The sequence below is a fragment of the Halictus rubicundus genome, chromosome 12, assembly GCF_050948215.1.
Source record: "Halictus rubicundus isolate RS-2024b chromosome 12, iyHalRubi1_principal, whole genome shotgun sequence".
Classification (NCBI taxonomy): domain Eukaryota; kingdom Metazoa; phylum Arthropoda; class Insecta; order Hymenoptera; family Halictidae; genus Halictus; species Halictus rubicundus.
Window position 1 is genome coordinate 6053358 of NC_135160.1, and position 20612 is coordinate 6073969.

At 46.9% G+C, this 20612-nt stretch overlaps 1 protein-coding gene across 2 annotated transcripts in view; it reads right to left on the reverse strand.

Moving 5' to 3' along the window:
- Nucleotides 1-20612, reverse strand: part of LOC143359893 (receptor-type guanylate cyclase Gyc76C) — a 91193-nt gene that overhangs the window by 37213 nt on the left and 33368 nt on the right. For both annotated transcript variants that reach the window (XM_076798235.1, XM_076798234.1), the window contains 2 exons: nt 12982-13375; nt 1592-1789 (listed from right to left, as the gene is read on the reverse strand). In XM_076798235.1, the coding sequence (XP_076654350.1) occupies nt 1592-1789; nt 12982-13332 (549 nt within the window). In that variant the 5' untranslated portion in view covers nt 13333-13375. The remainder of the gene's footprint in view (nt 1-1591; nt 1790-12981; nt 13376-20612) is intronic.

Consider the following 20612-nt stretch of genomic DNA (forward strand, 5'->3'; position numbering starts at 1 on the left):
GCCTCGCGATAAGTCGCACAATGCTCGACCCCCTTAAGACGGGGACGCGCCATTTCGCGTCCTTGCGAGTCCCCGACGTAACAGGACGAACATGATCGCAATTTTACCGTTAACAGTTTCCGCGAGCTGCGACGGCAACATCTTTCGCGTTCAACGAAAATCTGCGACGACGTCGTTCCGAGAAGATGAATGACTCTGACGGGGCACAGTGCAACATTATGCGCTCAAAGCGCACGACGCGCCGAGGAAATGCCACATAGTCGTTTGTAGCGGGCCGGCCGATTCCTACAAAAGGGACCCGTCTATGGTCTACGGGAGTTGGCTAGGCCATTTGTCATAGGCGGAGGTATCCTAATTGGAAGCAACAGGCTAATCTTAGCGCAGACGGAGCCTAGAATAGCTCGGACCCAAGGTGATTTAAGCCGACGCGACGCGCGACGGTCCGTCTGCGGGGCCGAGCTTTAATAGAGACACTGTTCGGATTAGGAATGCGTGTTCGAACGGATCCGAAGCCGAATAAGCGTCGCGCACACTTTGTTCGAGCGGAACCGGTTCGATTCGGTTCGCGCTGCAATGAACACGTTTCTAGATCCTGCTTAGACGAGTGCGTCACGAGCTTCGGACCTAGGATAATCTACGGCTTTAGATACGCTAGGCCCGCGATAATTCACGGTCGCAACCGAGATAGCAAGACCTAACCCAGGGCCGAGGAGACCGTAAGCTGACTCGCAGAGGTTTTTCAAATTTAAGGTCGAGATAGATGTGACCTGCGGACGGAAACTTAGGGACTCAAGATGAAGTACCGACGTCTGGCCACATTTTCTGTCCGGATTCCAAAAATTTCCACTCTAGCGCACCAGCAGATAAGCGAGTGAACTTTACCATTAGGGAAATGTTTGAGAGAGGTTTGTTGAGAGCGATATTTCATTTAGGATTTTGTACGTTGTTCTATACATAGACGGAAGAAACGTCTTCGGTGTAGAGAGTATTATAAAACAAATCGCAACAAAGAGCCTACGGAGGATCGAACCCGAGGAGAGTATGCTAATTCTCGAGGGCCCGAAGGGCACGGCGATCGCGTGTTCCTGACGTCGCGCGTCGCACGCTCGAAAGTTCCGAACCAGCCCGTAATTATATTGTCACGCCGCGGGTGTTCGATTTGTCGTCACACATCCGCCTCCCCCGCGTTCGTCAACCAGCCTCGGCTGCTCCACCTTCGACAACTTCAACAATCCGTCTTCGTCACTCCACAACCCGCCCGGGACGAAACCCTGCAGCGACCGGTGTCGCGAACGCGATTTTCTGCGATTTGAGAATCGCGAGGTCGCACATCGCGTTGACATTAGACAAAGATCAAAAAATCAACTCGCGTTTAACCGTTAATTTTGTAATTATGTTTCCGTTAACTTTGATTAAGGTTTTAAAAAATGCGTAGATGTGTAATGTAAGAATTTATGCAAGATTTAGCTGCCCCCACCTCCCCGTTAATTTTTCACCATCTTTTTACCGGATAAACGGATACGCAATCCAGATTCGCGGTAGGATTGCAGTCTAAGCGTTCAGTTAATTATCGTTCAAAGCAGGTACTTACATAACTAATCATAGGTATGTTGCGAGACTGAGCGACTATGGCTTCGACGTAGCACGAGCCTTCTGGTCCAAAGAAGGCAGCAACCCCGTCGCAGATCATATCGATCATTGCCTTGGTAGCTTCCACGGTTTCTCCCCTCGTGTCGTTCCATCGCATAACCAGCCTTACGTTCGGTAGTATGTTCGGATCATTGTTGATCTGCAACGAAAACATCGAATCAAAGTCAGACACGGTAGCAACAAAATTGAAAGGCGCATGAAAATACATGCAAACTGCTGAAAATTAGTGAATTTTCGTAAATTTATTTGGAAGAATCTATCGATCCAATCTTTTCCAAATTGTGGGATTATTCTACTGAAGTATCGAAGCGTCTAAGAAAATTTTTGTTGGTTGAAAAGAGCTATAAATAATATTGCTATAGCGGCTTATGTTCAGCCTTTTCGCTTGGCAGCAAGGTTGTCGAAATCCACCTTGATCTTTCAAATTTCATTCGACGCCTTTGGGAGATCATTTTTCTGTGACGTTTAATCCGATCTATCAATTTACGCAAAACCAAAATACCAATTTCTTTCGACTATCAATAAATCGCCAATTCCGTCAATTCGAGGATAAAACAGAAGGTTGAAATTGGCCCGCAAACTTTCCGACGCATGTTAATTAAATCTCTCAATTTCAAGTTGCGCAACGTATTATGCGAGGCCTCGCTTTCGTCATATCAAATTACAATAATTGGCCGATGGATCCTCGCACGCGAGTCGCAGGACTCTTGCGCGCTTGTCTGCTCCCCTCGATTGTTTCCTAGCGCGCGTTCCCCCCTCTGTTTTAATGGGACTAATTGCGTTACCATAATTCCTAATCATGAATATTCATCGGTGTCCTAACGATGACGGACACTGTAAACGCTCTCCGCGCGATCAGTGCACGCATTTGTTTGCGTGCGCGAGCAAATCACCGAGAACAGCGTAGGATGACAAAGCGATGAGGTAACAATTACCGAGTAATTGGAACAATGGCTCGTCGATCGGCCGCGACCGTTTCCACTGTGGCCGAAGACACGAGATGTGATCAAATAGAAACCGGACTCGTGCGATAAAGTTTCGTGGGATTTGTTGATTACTCTCTCTGGCCTTGAGTGTCACTTTGTCAAATGTCATCGTGCTGCGTATGTCTCGATGTGCGTTATAAACGATTCTGTGGAACCGTGTACGGAAAAACAAAAGGGGGAAGTGACATTTTTTTGACAATTTTTAAACAGCGACATTCAAACTGCTTCAGCAAGAAATAATCATTCCTTGTAACTTCTTCTTGTCTCTAATCGTGAAATCGAAGTTCAAAGGGCGACGCTTTGACAATGTGAAAGATGTTCCCGTTGAATCGCAACAGACGCAATACTAAAGTAGAAGGGAACTACCACGGAGGTAATGAAAGTAATTGAAGCTAATTTATCGGAGATACAGTGATTTCTCTATATATGTCGCCAAGGCCTAGATGATAAACGTCGCGGAATTATCCCCACCACCGGATACCCCGTGAGAGGCCTAAGACGCCGAGGAGTGTAAACATAACACGGCTCGGGGTACGTTTCCGGGACGATATATGTCGCTGAAAGACCCGTGTTGTTGACATATATCGAGAATTCAATACAATTTCTCAGTCCGGTTTTTGTTCCACTTTTTGGGTACACTGACTGAAGGCAGAGCCACGCGATCATACTTCCTCTAAATTTCATGTATTTATGCAGCCGCGGCTCGGTGAAAATTGACACAGTGACACTCACACACAGAGAAGTGACCAGCGCCGCCATTAAATGTCATTTGGCACTGTCACAACAGACAGAGACCGGGTTCTTTCTGATCGCACCTCGTAAATTCACGTGGTTCGCGGTGACTTTTAGCGGCATTTCTTCGCCATCTCGTACACGATCCTCGCTCGCAGGAACGCCGATTAAAGTTCAATTCATAATGTTACCCGTCCTATTCGCCGACTCGCGGACCGTTTCTACGACTCTCACGTTTGTATCCGACTCGCGAGACCGCCACGCTCGGTTATTATGCAAATCCGAATTCCAAGGAACAATGCTTACCCCCTCCTCTGGTCGCAGGAGTAGCACAACTTCGACAATTTACGTGCTCGGCAATTCTGCGCTGAAAGTGTAACCGCGCCATGCCCGATAAATCCTTGTACGAACGCGTGTTTGTTCCGGGGAACGTGCAACTACCAGAAGGGACGTTGTAGAACGCGACGTAACGGAGGAAGGTGGTAGTTGCAGCTTGCATAATTTTCTTCCTCTCACGGGAGAAAAAATGAGGGGGAAAATTTATATTCTTGGGACCAGATTCGTGGGGTGTGTTCTACGCATGCGTGAATCGATATAGCTAGTCGATAGATTCCTGACCCACAAGATGGGTTAGACTCGAATTTAAGATCCGACCCAAATCTTCTTGCAAAACCTAAGTCTTGAGGCAATGATCTAAATGGAGACCTTCTGATTTGGTTAGGTTTAACCCTCTAGACTCGGAACTATTTTAACTCGAAAACCACTTTCTACCTACCTAGATATTTTTTTTTTATTTTACGCATACAAAACTGATTGCAAAAATATTTTGATACAGTAATTTTTAGTGTCGCCTCAGAGTCGCCGCTCGAGTCCTAAGGGTTAGGTTTGCATTTTAGGTTTCAAGTTCGCATACTCAGTTCGAGGTCTAATGGAAGAAAGTTTTACAGTGAAGGAGCTCCATGGTAGATTATCCTCTCGCAGAAGCATTTTCGTGGATCACGCGAGGGTCAAGCGAGGAACGGCTGTACTCGCGAATTCTACGCGACGTTTCCTGTTCGTGGAACACGACTTGTCCGCCGCCGAGAGGCAATTAGAGGCATAGCATCGGCTAGCGAACATAAATCCTTCGGCTGCCGGTTCTACAAATAGTCGCGCGGTTACGTTACACGGAATGTATCAGTTTCCCGAGATTTCTAGATCGGATCGGCCGCGAGCGGCGGAAAACACCGGCCCCCGATGGCTTAATTATGCTCCACGCATTGTTCCCGGAATGAATTACACACGCGATGTAATCAATTACGCGGGGCGAGAGGGGGCGGGCTTGCTTACGCAACGGAGCTATCGCGCTATTACCGCATCAAAGAAAAATCAAGATTCGAACATGAAATTTTCTGATGATCTCACGGCGTTCGGAATTGGCTCTCCGGCTGGACGTAATCTTCGAATTGAGAAGGCTCGAAGTGCTTAAAATGATTTGCTGTTATTGCAAACGGGAGGTTGAGACAACCGTGAGGTAGAAATTTCTCTTTGATTTGTTCTACTTTTTAACGGAGAGTTTTTTCTCCGTTCTTTCCAAGGATTTCGTAGACGAAGAACACACTGTGCAGGACCAGGGGAACCGTTAAGGCGGTTTCGGTGGAACGCTATAAAAAATCATTGCGCTTCCCGTTGGATGACTCGCATTCCTGATCCTGCACCTGCCTTCCTCCGCGACCACCGAATTCGCTCGCCGCGGAATGCGAATAATAACACACGTCTGCCGCGGACCGAGGAAGTTGCTCTACTTGACCGCATCTTTCGGATCAAATGAATGGTTTCAAGCGACACGGCCTTTCGATCCCACCGGAGTTTCTTCTAATCATTACTTTAGAAGAAAGTACTAGAAAATAGCACCGCCAGAGCTCCTTTCCTGGTTGGGTCATCGAGCGGTCATTCAATTAATTCAGGATTATTGTTTCAAAGAAGATTTTTTTATAGGTACTGATAAGCAGACTGTGGATCTCCAAAATAAAATATTGTCCAAGTCAATTGTGAGACACCGAAGGTCAAAGAAAATCTATTTTCTCTTTCAATCACCTTAAAAAGTCGAAGATAAAGTACCAGTATCATGAAATTCTGCTAGTCTTTTCGGTTTTGCAATTGAAGGTATTAATTTCACTCACAAATGCATAACAACCGGCAGTTTATAAATTACGGTAATAAATGTGTTAAAGTAAGTAACATACAGCCATATTTGAATGAAAATAGGTTCGGAGTGCTTTCAGGAGCATGCTGCTTAGGGGCCAGCGGCAGTGTTAATGTCTCACGCAGCTGCCGCACGTTTGTATCGGTAAAATCTTGCTGGAGAATTTGCAGCGCATGCTTGTAACAGTGATATATTAAACAGATTGTTACTAACGTCCAGCCCGTTCGCGTAACTAATGCACAGCCTACGTCAAGGGAGAAGAACGAGTAATTTTCCATCGAAAAATTGCAACTTGACGGGAACATCCTCAACGAGGAGGAACCGAAATATCTTTTTCTTTTCTTCTGAAACCCTGATTTTGCACGGTCGAACCCGATAAAACAGTTGCCCACCTGTTTGCTGTAAATACCTGAGCCCGGCGCTGTCAGTGTCGTCGCTGTCATCACCGTTCGTTTTTACGACGGACCACGCACCTAGGTATGTATCCCGCGCGCCTCGTCAATATTCCTTTTTCCGCGGAATGTCCAAGTACCTGTTTCCGTCATAAAATTGCAGGATCCGCGAATAGATCCAGCGGAGAGCCATTACCGGTGATTTTTATTACATTGTTGCAACGTCGTCGCGCCGCGGCGCGCGGCGGGAGCGCTTAATGACGGCGTAAACCGCGTTACCGGGCGTTTCGCGAGCGGCCCCCGAGAAAAAAAGAAACAGCTCAAACGAGCGAACGGTAATTACGGTACGAGTTCTTTACGAGCCGAAATTCGTATCAATGGCCACAACCACCGGGGGCGTTCGGCTACGATCCTTTGACCCAGAAAATCGACGCGTTCGAACGCGCCGCGTGTAATTCACCGACGTCGGTCGCAACGCATCCGAAATAGTTATGCAAATGGCTGTTCGCCGATGCGAACACGCTCCGCGGGACTGTTGCGTTTTGCATGTTCGATTGCGACGAGGACGACCGGCATTGTTCCGAACCGACGAAACCTGGAAACTCGAAGCGCGCGTTCGTTCATTCAATCCCGTCTGAAGAACACATACTCACGAGAGACAAGCTGATTTCTCCGGAGAGCTGTCCCGAGAGAGAGAGAAAGAGAGACAGAGAGAGAGAGAGATAGGGAGAGGGAGGACGTTACAGAACAGCTACTTGCGCTGTTGCCACTAGCAAGGTTTCACCGATCAGCTTATTTTCGAGTAATCGAAGGGCGTCCGGTCGTGGAAGGCTGTGCGCTACCGAACGCCAACCTTCAGGCACGATCAGAACCGCACCGGTCGGTTGCGTTTCGTCGAGAAATCGGTCCCCGAAGATATGCGATCGGCGATCTTGGACTCGGCTGATCGCGGAAATCGCTCGCCGATCGTGACAAGTGTCGTTTCAATTTTCGACACAATGTGCTTCAAATAGTGAAAGTTACACGCGAATATCACGAATCTATAGATGACGCATGACTCTGGGAGCAATGTTAGTTAAAAATCCAGCAGTTATGTTCCATAAAAATGGATTTAGTAATATCTAAAGAAACTTAGGAAAGATAAGCGTCGCTTGCATGATTTCGCTGAACCGAGTACAGTGTTCCCTCTATACCGCTCAAAAGTATCCGGACGCTCCGCGGTGGATACGTCGATGAATCTCGTATTTAATTTTAGTGCAGTATTGGTAAGTTCCGCGTACGCAATTTTTAATTTAAAACGTTAGATGTTTCATAAGAAACTAATAAAAATCGACAATAACTTTTATGCAATGCTAACACATATTTCGCAAGTGTCCGGATACTTTTGAGCGGTAGTGTATATGTCCGAAATGTCTGGATAAAAGTCCCACAAGTATCCCCACTGTATCCCCATGGGGGGCCATAAACCGACGTCTCTGGAGCTTCGCTGTCCTTTTCCGTGTTCTCCTGGCCGATATATGTCCCTGACAAGACCCCTGTTTTGGACATGTATCGAGTAAACACTGTACAATATGACAATCAGAAGCGTAATCAACTAAACAGTGCATATCGATGCGTCTACATTCCGTGCAACCACATCTAATGCAATTAAAAATCCACAGAAGTTACCGTTGTGTTTATTTTACAATATTTTGGTATCAAGAAATTTAATTGAATAAATCTAGAAATGCCTCCTTCAGTTTCGTTTTCATGCGAATTAGCATAAAGTATCACAGTCCAGAAACCTCTCAGTTTTTGTTCGGCGGGACTTTTACAGTAAAGGATTGCGGCTAATTGCACGGAGATCAACGTTGTCACTTTTGTCCGGCTAACGAATATCGCCACGGAACTAGTTTACGTCGTGGGAGTGCGTCATAGCGAATTCCACGGGTGAATTTTTCTTTCCCGTCGGTCGCAAATATGTCCGGCAATGAGCCGGGCAAGGTGCACCTGCGGTATTGAATCGAGCGGACAGGTACGCATTAGAGCCCGATCCACGTGTCCCATGCGCTTAGACAAGCCGGCATGCGAGCGATACCGCGAGAGCGCTCGCGCGCGCATGGTTGAGATAAAAAAAAAAACCTCGATGGAAATTAATGGAACTGTTCCCCGTCGAATACTTCGGAATGCGAAAGCTAATTTGTTTCTGGGCAGCCGGGGTCCGCGAGCGTCGCGGGAAAGCGAATCGCGCAGGAACGAGAGGAATGCTGTGTTAATGTTCGAGGCAATTAGAGGATTCTGCGGGGATGCTCCGAATATCAGCGTTAAAAGTAATATCGTGCGCTCGATGGAACTTACAATGACGCGTGATTCATTCGGCGCGCCGTTCGGCATTCTCTTTCGCCGCAATTCCTGTTTCGTTCGGTTTTATGGACGGACAATTAATTAATCCTCCGGGAATGAGGAGTTTTAATAATTGAACCATTTTAATGAAATAATTCCCTCAGAAAACTAGACCGTACGATCCTCGAAAGATGCTATCTGCTCGCGTTGCATTAATAATCGCATTACTCGTTTCAGGCCAGATACAGCAGCAATTTTAATCCTTCGCGAATGAGCATTTTTTACAATATTGTAAAATAGAAGAAACCGGGTATGCAAAAATTTTTATTCAATATATATTTCAGTTACGTAGTTCTGTAGATCTTTAACAAAGTCCAATCAGACGGGAAGATTGGGTTCCTATTTGCTCGACGAAAGTAAACTAGGAGAGGCGGTCATTTGTATGGATTAGGGTAGCTCATCGAGTTCAACGACCTCGGAATCTGTTATAAGGGTCAATGTTCTAAGTAATTTTGCCTCTGACCGCCACGCAGCTCGGCTTTCGTTCAAAAGTTAGACACAAATTTATTTCTGGACAGCATGTATCGTAGCGTTTCAACGTGCTTGCAATTTACACGTTCATTGGTGTGAATATCGCCCATGGTTTACCTGTTGTTTACCGATTAATCGTTAATAAATTGTACAGATGTATAAATGCACAACAGGTGTGCAACAGACATGATCGATTATCACCAAAACTGCCCGTCTTTCGACCGATTCGTTTTTCTGAAATCGACGCGAAGATCGTGCTCGCGCGTTCGCGCATGATGCAACGAACGTCTCCGGTAGCGTAACAATTGCCCGCGGCGGAGCTGTTCGGTAGCCGGTGATTCCTCTAATTACCTGACTAACGACGCTGCTCAAATATTGAAGAACCGCGTAACTGGAAGCACGCACGAGTATCTCTCGGCTCTCGAGCGGTCTCGAGAGCGCCGAATACATTAGACGCCGCGCGGACCCTCCGGGTTCCCGATCGTGGAAAAACTTTCACCGGCGCGCTAAAAATACAGGCCGCATTATTTCCTCGTGATAAGTCGGCCACTCGGCGAACAGATACGAAATAAAAAGTGTCGTCGAGCCGCGCCGGTGTGACGGGGAACGCACGAAAATAGCCGCAGACGGTTCGGTTTCCGTTCGATGTAAAAATACGGTTCTGCGTGGCAATTCGCGCGAATCGCTCGCGGGTATGTGCACGTGAACCGAGCTTTATCGCGGATGCGAGAACGCGAAAAGGAAAGAGAAAAGAGAGAGAGAGAGAAGGAAAAAGACGGGGAAGCCGACGACGTTGCGATCGCGATGCTTACTCTTGCGTGGCATATCAAAGTACATAAATAAACGGCCGTAAAGCTCGTTTCCTGCACCTTCCGACTCGCTGAAACATCGGGTCGCGCGTCTCGGACGGGTTGTTAGGCGATCTATTCCTGTGGAGCTCCACAACGATGTCTCGGAGCCTTGGCGGAAGGGTATAGTTCGATAGGACGTCTGAACTATTCTCAGTTTGCAGAGGGTGGATAGGAAGATCTCGAAGAACAAACTTTAACCCCGTGCCCTTGAATAGGACGAACTGATGAATTTCAGATATTTCTACTAGCACTTTGACTGCCAAACTAGAAACCTCAAAAATTCCATCAAAGTAAGTTGTTTTGATGCCGTTTATTAAAGCAATGGACTATTCCTATATCGCGTGAACAGTGTCGAAGATGTTATCGGTTGTGTGCATACAACTGTACGACTAAAAACTCGGTGTTACAATGTGGCTTGACGACCCGCTGGTTTGGCTTACTGTTAGCGACTGACTGTTAGCCTCGCTTTTCCTTTACTTCAAGGGTCGCTTATACCTAAGGGCTGTCAACCGCCCCTTAAACGTAAGGTTCTGGAAGTGGCAATCGTTGCACACCAACATGTTTAATGAAGTAAAAATTGAAAAAAGTTAAATGTATGATACTGAATAGTTCTCCAGCTTTCTTGCGTTTTGTAGGTACTAGTAAAATTTGGCACAATTAATATATTAACGTAAAAATTCGTTTTAACTCTTAACGGTCCGGAGGTATTTCAAGTTTACTTCCCACCAGGTCCAAGCTATTTTTCATACGAAGAGAAACTGTGGACTCAACATTTTTATGTCAAGTGTAGGAAGGAAAATATTTATATTTCAGTGAAAATTTATTAATATATATTCAGAGTAATAGGACAACAAGATGATTTAAATTTGATTTTTGCCGCCATATACACGGCATTGGACCCACTAAAAGTGCCATGCCGCTTATATGGCGGAAACCTGGACAAATAATTCCGTCACCCACACATAGGTGACATGGCAGTCAACGCGCTAAGAAACAATGGATCTCAAAAAAGTTCTAATTACTGCAACCATAAAATAAATCGTGGCGCAGAGGGTTAAAACTGAAAAATTCTTTAATTATTCTTCGAAGTGTGTCGAGTATGGACGAAGCGCGCGTCTTCTTTTACAAGTTAAAATGTGTCCTGCGCGCGGACGCGTTCGCGCAATCCTTGCGAGGAAAGGTCGCTACACCCTGTAGGTGTTTAGAGGGAGACCTCCTCTCGCGTACCGAGGAAGAACCAGATCGATTTAGCGAAAGGGACGCAAAAAGAAGGTGAAAAGGTCCCGAGGGAGGATTCGGCCGGGCCGGGACGCGATCGGCCGGCAGAGATACCGGCAACCCCGAATAATTATCGGCGTAACCGCAATCCATCTTTGACGTAACTTGTTATTTCCAAGTAGAACCGGATACGCGGGGCGCGATACGATCGGGCCCGGTTATTTCGACGATTCCCAGAGGTTTCACGGGCCCGGGGACGGCGCGGCGGGCCCTTTCCCTGTACGAGCTTACGGTTGCAGGTTGCAAAAGAGTGCGGAGGCAGGTTTGGGAGAAAAAGGGAGAAGAAACTGAGGGGGGTCCGGAGGGGAGGAGGAGGAGGAGGAGGAGGAGGAAGAGAAGGAGGATGAAGAAGAAGAGAAGAGAGGCAGAGAAGAAAAGAAAAGAGAAGAACGAGGAGGTTGGAGGGCTGTCGGTGCGAGCTCGGGGGGGCTCGAGAGGGAGGGGAAGGTTTCTCGATCGCGAGCGAATTCTTCTCACGGTTGCGAGAGCGCAGTTTCGTCGGCGGACGCGTGGGCGGACCGGCGAATAATGCCGGTCTTGTATTTTTAAACCCTCGCACGAATCGGCATCTCCGGGGAGATGCCGGGTCACTCTGCACGTTGCAGCTCCCGCTGCAGCGGCGCGCACCTTTCTCTTTTTCTTCCTGTTATTCGGGCCGAAGAGAGGCCTCGCCGCGCCGCGCCGCGCCAAGCTTCGGACCGCTCCGCTCCGCACCGGTCCGCGCCGCTCCGCTCTCGGTGCCGCGCCACAGCGAAAACGATCTCACGGTCCCCGCGGCCGCGTTAGGCCCGATCCTCGAATGAATTATCGAGCCTTCCAGAGCGTGGAACGCCGCGCCGGTGACCGCCCGGAGGAAAAAACCCGAGACAGGGGTCCCGCGATATTACCGGCGTTACTTTTCGGTAAGCCGGGGATACGCCGTGGGAACCGGGGACCGGCTACCGCAATTAGGACCCCGGGACCCTCTCTCCGAGGCCAGTGCTCCTCTCCGAAACCGATTTCCTCTCTCCTCCCTCTCTCTTTCTCTCTATCTCTCGCTCGCTCTTCTGTTGCTCTTTTAACCGACGCGACGCGGCCGTATATACCCTGTCGCGTTCCCGAATATTTGCTACATCCGTGTCGTCTTCTACCCCCCCCCCAGCTCTACCTCTCATCTCCTTCTACTTCTCTCCTCTCCTCTCATCTCCTCTCGTCCTCTGTCTGTTTCGCTCGGTTCGCTTATCGGTGATACTCGCTTATTTACGTTCCCCCGGGAACCCGGCGGACGTTCGTAACAGTGGACACCGGTGCGGTGTACCGAGGCGCTCGGCAACAGGTGGGAGAAACTTTAACCCTTCCGTGACTCGATAAAATGAGAGAGTGTAGAAAATCTGTGTTTGCCTTTTCTATACGTTCACCGACTCGAGATGTGCTTGGACTTGTGAGTAAATTCGTTCGTAGCTCTTTTCTTGGATATAATTTGTTGTTACGTTTCTTGTTGAAGGGGGATTGTCGCAATTTTTGCACCGTGTTTTCAAACTACCTTGTTATGCGCAGGTTGAGGCTGCGTCATCTGAAGGCTACATAAGGTACGCGGCTGAATGGAAGGCATGCAACACGGCACAGCGCATAATTTGATCCGTTAACAATGTCACTTGGACCGATAACGACACGTGGACCTAACAGCTAGACTGCCGATTTTACGTGTTTATGGCGAAAACGAATAGCTGAGACATGTTACTGCATTACTTGCCGCTCATTGAAATTGTCAAAAGGAGGAATATATTTTAATTGAACTTCTGTTCCCGCAATTGACTTGCAAAGTTTTCAGTTTGCACGGAAGATCCGCAGCCTAACTAGAGATGCTCACTAGAGATCTGATAACTAGAGATGCGCGAGAACTCAGAAAATTTCAGGATTCTTGACATTCTTTCTCGAGAATCCCGAGTAAAATTAACGACCCGATCCGATATTTTCGGGTTCCCGCACATCCCTGATAACCGCTCAGACTCGCATTCCCTCGAATCGGCTTGTTTAGAGGCAGGAACAGTAGAGGTTGACGCTGGAAAACTCACCTCGTCAAGGGCCATGGAGAGGGCGCCGGAGATGGCGAGACCCTGGCGGTCCTTGAGGCCGCCCTTGATCGCCGTGAGGTATCCAATGGTGAGGTTCTGCAGTTTCCTTGGCTGGGTGGCCGGCTGCCACTCGGCCCCGGGTGACCCTGGCGGCTCGGCCAGACCCAGGACCAGAGGGCTGCTGGCCAGCAGCAGCAACACCAGCAGGGCCCGCGAGCTGCTGCCGTGAGGCCGCGGGAGCACCGGTTGCTGTTGATGATCTTGCCGGTGCCGTCGGTTGCGTTCCTGATCGAGTTCCTGGCGACGGGGAGGCCTGCGGCGGCTCGGCTGTACTGGCGGGCCGGGGCGCATGGCCGCCGCCGCCACCGGTCAGCACCGCCTCCCTCCCGTTCACCTGAAATTCACACCTTTCTCAGTCACTTGTACAAACGCCACGATAATCCACCGATTCGTTTAACAGAGATGCGCGCGACATTCGCGTATTTTTTCGACTCTGCATTTTTCACAACTTTTTATCTCTCTCGCACACGTCCCCCGTCCTTCCTTCAATTCTATCAGAATGAATCGTTCGGTTCCGACTGCGGACGCTTAATTAAGTATCAACTATAGGGAATTTGCTGAGCTTCTGTTCAGAAACTCGGCTTGTTTCCGACAGTTTTCTGATCGAAAAATAGAAAAAGGTCGACGACCCAAACGGAGATTCAAACAGTTTTGCGAAGAAAGAAACTCGGTCAGGTGGGAGCCTACTCAAAACGCGCGCTTCGTCCTATCTAAAGCTTGTGTACTCACCCACGGTGAGAGCTCGATTACCGAAGTCAATGGTGTCCGCACGGTTCACGTATTTTTAGCGATTTATCTGTCCGCATTTTTGCCAATTCTGAAGAGCCCTCGCGGAGATACGAAAGTGCTTGACTTACAATTAGAAGTGCCGTTTCGACGCTATCTTCCTGGCGGAGCGCACTTATCATCAGGCGGCACTTACTCGCCTGAGTCATCGTGTGTGCCATCTGCGCGAGGCTAATAATAACTGATACCCCTAAAACGATAGAACGCTCGTCAGCCGCGAACGGCCGACAGGCTCTTCCCATCGATCCAGATTTTCCTGCAACAACACACCGCCGGAGGATCGACGAAGTCGACGTTCCGCAACGATCGATCCCTCCTATCGATCGCGTTAATCGCGATCCAATCGCGACCTTGTTCCCGCGTGAAAACTGAGTCAAGCTCGCGAAAGAATCCGTCGCGTGTTTCAGCCATTATCTCCTCGATCGGGTATCGATGATGTCCAGGAAGTCTTACGTCAGACCATAGTCATCCGCGGGAAAAACTAAGAATAAAAGACCAGGCGATCTGTTCCACCGACCAGGTACTCTGATCTAATTTATTTACGCGGTTCTATTTGCGTCAGGCGAGAACACCTCTGTGCATGCGCGGAATCGCGGAAAGAAACCTTCGCGATGAAACAACGTTTGAGGAAGTCCGCGCCACCGTAAATCATGATCGAGCGATCGCCCGGGGAACGGACGTTTCTGGAAGCGAGACGATGTGGAAATATTGTGCAATCGACGATCGGTTGTGGATGCGGCCGGTGTCTTGGAATTCTCCGATTTTTTGTCTCTTTCGTGTGCCGATCATGCGCTAATGCTGGGGATCGGTTACATTGCTTCAAATTGTTTTGCATCATCTCGTGTATTGTCACAAAATGTGGATCCTGATATAAATGATCATCCTCCACTTTGTATACAATCTTCTACAAAGATGCAAGCCCTAGCGGAATTTCATTGGTCGATCATCTATTAGAACAATTCTTAAAGATAGTGGAATTGCATTCAACTGATCCACTTTCTTTATGAAAGTATAAACTGTCATAATTTCCCGTGAACAATGCTGCATTGTTAGGTCTTCTAATAACAGTGACCCACAGCGATTTACTGTAGTCGCCAACTATTTACTACTTAAAAATACTTAAAACTTAAAAATATATTTTTAATACTTAAAAATATCCTTTGCAGCGTGTTCGTTCATTAATGTCGTTCAAGTCAAGTACAAAATCATTTTAATATCATCACAAATTCGACAGTCGCGGTCTATTCGTGACAATAGAATAAAATTATATTTCGATTTAAAAGGAACGAACATATTTACATTACAAGTGTTCGGAGGCCGAGAAGTCGAAACAGAGGTTACCCGAAACGCATAAAATCGTACAATGGACCATAATCTCCGACTCTCGCGTCGTTAATAACCGAGACCTAACCGCGGTTGACGCGACGCTAAATGAAGGAGTTAAAAAAGTCCGACATCGAGGAATCCCGTGTGTCTGGCGGTTTGAGAACCGCTGGACCATAAAACGCGACGAGATTGTCGCGTTATTAATACGCGGGTAGAGGCGGCGCGGCGCGGCGCGGCGCTGCGCGAGACAGACCAACAATGCCCGATGAAATTTCGCAACGCGGCCGATCCCGGGAAAAATAACGCAGTCGTCTCACGACGCGGAACGATTCCGCGTTCAGGCCTCGAGATACGCGGCGCGGCGGCAACACGTGGGGCCGGGGACACACCTGTTGCCGATTACGTAACCGAGACCTGCGGAGCTCCGTAGTCCGTAGGCGACTCCACGAGCGCTAGGCCTATAACGACCCGTGCAACAATAAAGACGTCTTCCCCGCTTGATGCATGGTGTCATTCACCACAGCCGAGTCGCGGAACTTTCGACGAGAGTCCCTCCTTTGCGTCCGTGCACCGATGCGATTTAATTATGGATGTCGGTGAAAGTCACGCGGGATTTGGTCGACAGGAGAACGTCTTCCGAAGGGACGTCGGCGATGCACCGGAAGGTGCAGTTGCAAGCGCAAATACACATCCTCCATGCAATATTTTTGCATACCTGTAGCGAATTATTCAAAATGTTTAAGCGAATACCCCCTTTTTCTTTCAGCTGGCCAAAGTATGAGAGAGAAATTAAATTTTTTGAAGATGTTTCATATGTTTTCGATGAACAATATAAAAAGAAGGAATTGAGAATTTATGTATGCACCGATTGTCTGCTCGTGAGAAAAGAGATTTGTCTCTACGACGATATCTCTAGCGTCTAGATTAATTTTCATTTTTTATAAATGGAAATGGCAGGTTGTGAGAGGCACGAATGCATAAACATCCGCCATCTATTAATAGTTCAATAGAAGAAAGAGGAGTTCTATATTCCTTGCGACTGTACGGTTGCTCCGAAGGCTAACGTCTCACTCGAGTGGAAAAGTCAAACTCATTAGCGTTCAATGTCTTCTAAAAATTGCTGCAAATCCACCGAGATGCCAATTTTAAAATGATACACAAATTTATACGATTGCATCACCTTTATGACAGGTCTATTGTAAAACATTCCCGCGTGCTCAACGTAACATTGCCAGTTTGTGTCTAGGACCAAATGACTCTGATCTCTTTCGATCGAGATGAACTAAAATAATTCATTAGCGAAAGATGAAACGATTATTGAAAACAGATTAAAAATGGTCAGCTTGTGTTTTCTGAAAGAGTTCTTATTTTTGATAAACGACTTTTTAAAGAAAATGGGTCCCGTACTTGGGAACGTTAGCCTACTGTTACTTGTAAAATTGCGTTTGCAATGTTCACCAGTAGTTCAACAAGCGGTTACAAGTGAAACGATCGTCTCTTGGGTGTCGTATAAGTCCAGTAAGTTCTCGCCGGATTTGATTCGAGGCTCGCGTGATTTATATAGACGCTGGATCGGCGGCATTAACGATGTTTACCCGAGGAATTTTAGGCTTCAGGGTCTTCCTTTCGAGCCGTAGATCTTGCGAACGCGTGCTGACGGCCGGCAATTGCTTTCGTCAGTGTCTGAAACGTTCGCCAGCTCGTCCCGTCTCTTGAACAAACTTTCTTTCAACGACGCCTCTCTGCACAAGATCTTCGAGGCACCAGAAAAAAATGAAGCAAAAACTGTCCCAGTGTATACAAATTTTCGAACCAATTACGACCGATCAAAGAGCAACGAAACCTCGTGCCGTCCGGCGATTTTTACGACCGATTTCGATCCGAGCGACTGTTGGAGGATCCAATTCACGCGTTCGACGCGAAGGAAGAGCATTCCCGTGTCACGTGCTACGAGCATGCTCGCGTCGGAGCAATAAAAACTCCGAATTTCTAATAAGCGATCCGGCCGTCCGATTGATGTTAATTAACCAAGAATTTCTGTCGCTTCCGAAGACAACCTCGCTGGCACACTTTTCGAGACTCTGTTCGCTGTTCCCCTGATACACGAACCAGTGGAAAAATTGCATCAACAGTGCGCGCGCAAGCAGTGCTCCGGACCTCGATATACGTCCAAAACACGGGTCTAGCCGGGGACATATATCGGCCAGGAGATTGTTTGAACCACGCCGAACGTAGAAAAGGACAGCGAAGCTTTAGAGGCAGTGGGGATAGTTCTAGATAGTGGGGACTTTTATCGACTAGGCATTTGGGACATATATAGAGTAGAATGGGGCGCTGAAAATGTCGGAAACCAGCCGCCTAGAACTATGTTTACACAGAGGAATATTCCAAGTTAGGAGTGTCCATTTTTTCGTTGGCGCTTCTTCCCGAAACTCGGAGCTTTTCTTACGTAATGCTATCGTTGCCATAGTCCTTAGAATTACTCCTGGTGAAACGAGAATTCATCGAGCAGTTCCAAAATAATTGACAAAGAATTAAGACAGCAGAATTCGTGGACTCAAACACGAGCGTCGAAAGTGTGCTGAAATTGGAGCGATCGATCGTTCGATTTCGAGACTCGTTGATCTGTTCGAGAATGGCCGAAAAACTTTCTACATACGTATGGTCTCATAATCCGTTCGAATTTCTTCTCGCTTCTGGGAGAACGAGGTTTCTACGAGCAGAGACGAAGCAAGCGTTCAACATGGGAGCGATACGTAAAGCAAATTCGGAACGATAATGCGCTAAGAATAGCGATGTTTATCGAGTCCGCGCGCGTCACTTGCTGATGCGGTTACCTTTGATCAAGTCAGATAAATCATCTGTCGCCGATAAGTCCGCGGATCCCTCTCGCAGACTCTTAAATAATTCATCTCGATTTAAATAATTTTGGTAGACCTTTCGTAATCGAAATTTGCGATTTCTTTCTCGATACGTTCCTCGAATTCTACGATCGTTTTTCAACCTAATGCTACACTATTAATAACTGTCCACTAGAAAAAGGCAAGTCTAGTAGAAAATGTTTTCGAAACACAAATTGTAGAGTATCGAAAGAAATTTATAATGCGATAACTGGTCTTGTTGCTACACCAAAAGACGAAAGTCATTCCGAGATTTCGAAACGTAATCTACCAGGCAATCTTCCAATAGCGTCGTTATGTTACAACCTAATAGCTCCATATAACGATCAGTGCATTATAATTTAATTTTACCATAGTACCATAGAAGATTGAGTATCTACATGAAACTTCGCGAGCCCATTGACTGTCCAAAAGCGATCAGGAGTGATTCAAGACCGCATGACTGTCAGAAAATGATCGAGGAGCTACTTGACACTTGGCGCGGCGTCTGATGCCAAATACGACGGAGGATCATCGGGAAACGCGGTTTGAATTGCAGCTTTCCGTGACACCTGAATCTCTCCTCAATGGAACTGGTCTCATTTTCAGCGCTTTTCCACTGGAATCTCGCGGCAGGAAGTCGGAATCGACAAACGGGCCAGTGGCGGCCGGTGGTCAGGCATGCGTTTACGCAACCCAGGGTCAACACTCGGCGCTGCATATCGTTTAGATAAACAGTGATAACTGTGCTCACCAGCTGGAATTCGCTCTCCGCCGATCTATCGATCTCTCGTCCTGCGATCGACATTAATTCCATATCTAACCCAGACGCTCGATTCCCTTGCCATTAACTTAAATACAGAATCATTTCATACTGAATACAAATATTCGGAACAAAAATTAAATAAAAATGTACCTGACCCTTCAATCGTTATTATTAATTCGAAGACAATGTGTAAAAGTCATAAATGAAATTCCTACCATGCCATGTCGAAGATACGAATCTTCTTCTTGGTGGGTCTGATCATGATCGGTCGATTCTACTTGTGAGTACTAGTTTCAGCAGCACCTGACGAATTTGCAATTCTGATTTTCTATATGACTTGCAGGGTTTAATTTATATATTTCTCAAATGCCTAGACGATAACGGTCACAGAACTATCCCCACTGCCGAGGCCTCTAGAGATCGGCGTGGATCAAAGAATAGTATCTCCTGGCCGATACGTGTCCTTGGCTAGACCCGTGTTTTGGACAAATATCGAGTACACAGTACTTCCTTCCATCATTTTATTTCCAGCTGCACCATCAAATTGGAATCGCCCTCTGCGCCTAATCTAGCGAATACTTTGAAGCATTCGTGTACCATGCGAAAATATCCAAACCGATCGACGACGGATCAAACGAATGACTCCGTTTGATTCTCGTTGTGTTTATAAATGAATCGAGCAGGCCGAGTTTGGATAACAACGGGATTGAAGGGAAAGTGGGTGCGAGGGTTTGATCGGAGAGAGGACCCGCTCGTATCGTTTCAGACGGTATATGTCTGTTTGTTTTCCGCACGTGATACGTGTAATACGGGTACTAACGCGTCTCGTCTCTACAGTATATCGTGTTACACGGGGTAATTGAAGAACGATACGCGTATATACATATTGTACAGGCATATATGTAGTACAAGATGTGCGCGCGTGGGCATTGTCATTATCGCAGCTACACAGTACATTAGAGTGTTTCGTGCCGATATAATATATCACATTACTACTGTAAACGTTCAGGGGTGTGGCTCCGTTGGTCACCACAGGATACCTCGATATACGTGCTCGCGCGTATGGATCATTTACAATTCACCGGCCGCCTCGTCGTGCGCCAATTTCAAGTTACATCCCTCGGTTTGCGCGATCTGAGATTATATCTCCCGACGCTATTTATTAAACATATTCGCTCGTCGTGTACGCACCCGCGAACCGAACGTTCTCGCTTTATTCCGCTGTGGGTGCGAATCAATTTTTCGTTATTGGATCTCCACTCAGAAGTATAATAGTTCGCACAAAAGATTCCTCAAGCGATACTTGACTAATGACGGCGAATTTATAATTTATAAATTACAATTTCTTGTATCGGCAGGATTGGCGAATTTATAAATTACAATTTCTTGTATCTGCAGGATTGGCGAATTTATAAATTACAATTTCTTGTATCTGGAGGATTGGCGAATTTATAAATTGCAATTTCTTGTATCTGCAGGATTGGCGAATTTATAAATTACAATTTCTTGTATCTGGAGGATTGGCGAATTTATAAATTGCAATTTCTTGTATCTGCAGGATTGGCGAATTTATAAATTACAATTTCTTGTATCTGGAGGATTGGCGAATTTATAAATTACAATTTCTTGTATCTGGAGGATTGGCGAATTTATAAATTGCAATTTCTTGTATCTGGAGGATTGGCGAATTTATAAATTGCAATTTCTCGTAGCTGGAGGAATACTGCGTTGACACAATCTCCTCCGGAGATTGCTAAACTATTTTTACAAACACATCCGCCACCAACTGCGACTTATTCACCGGGGCTATTTTC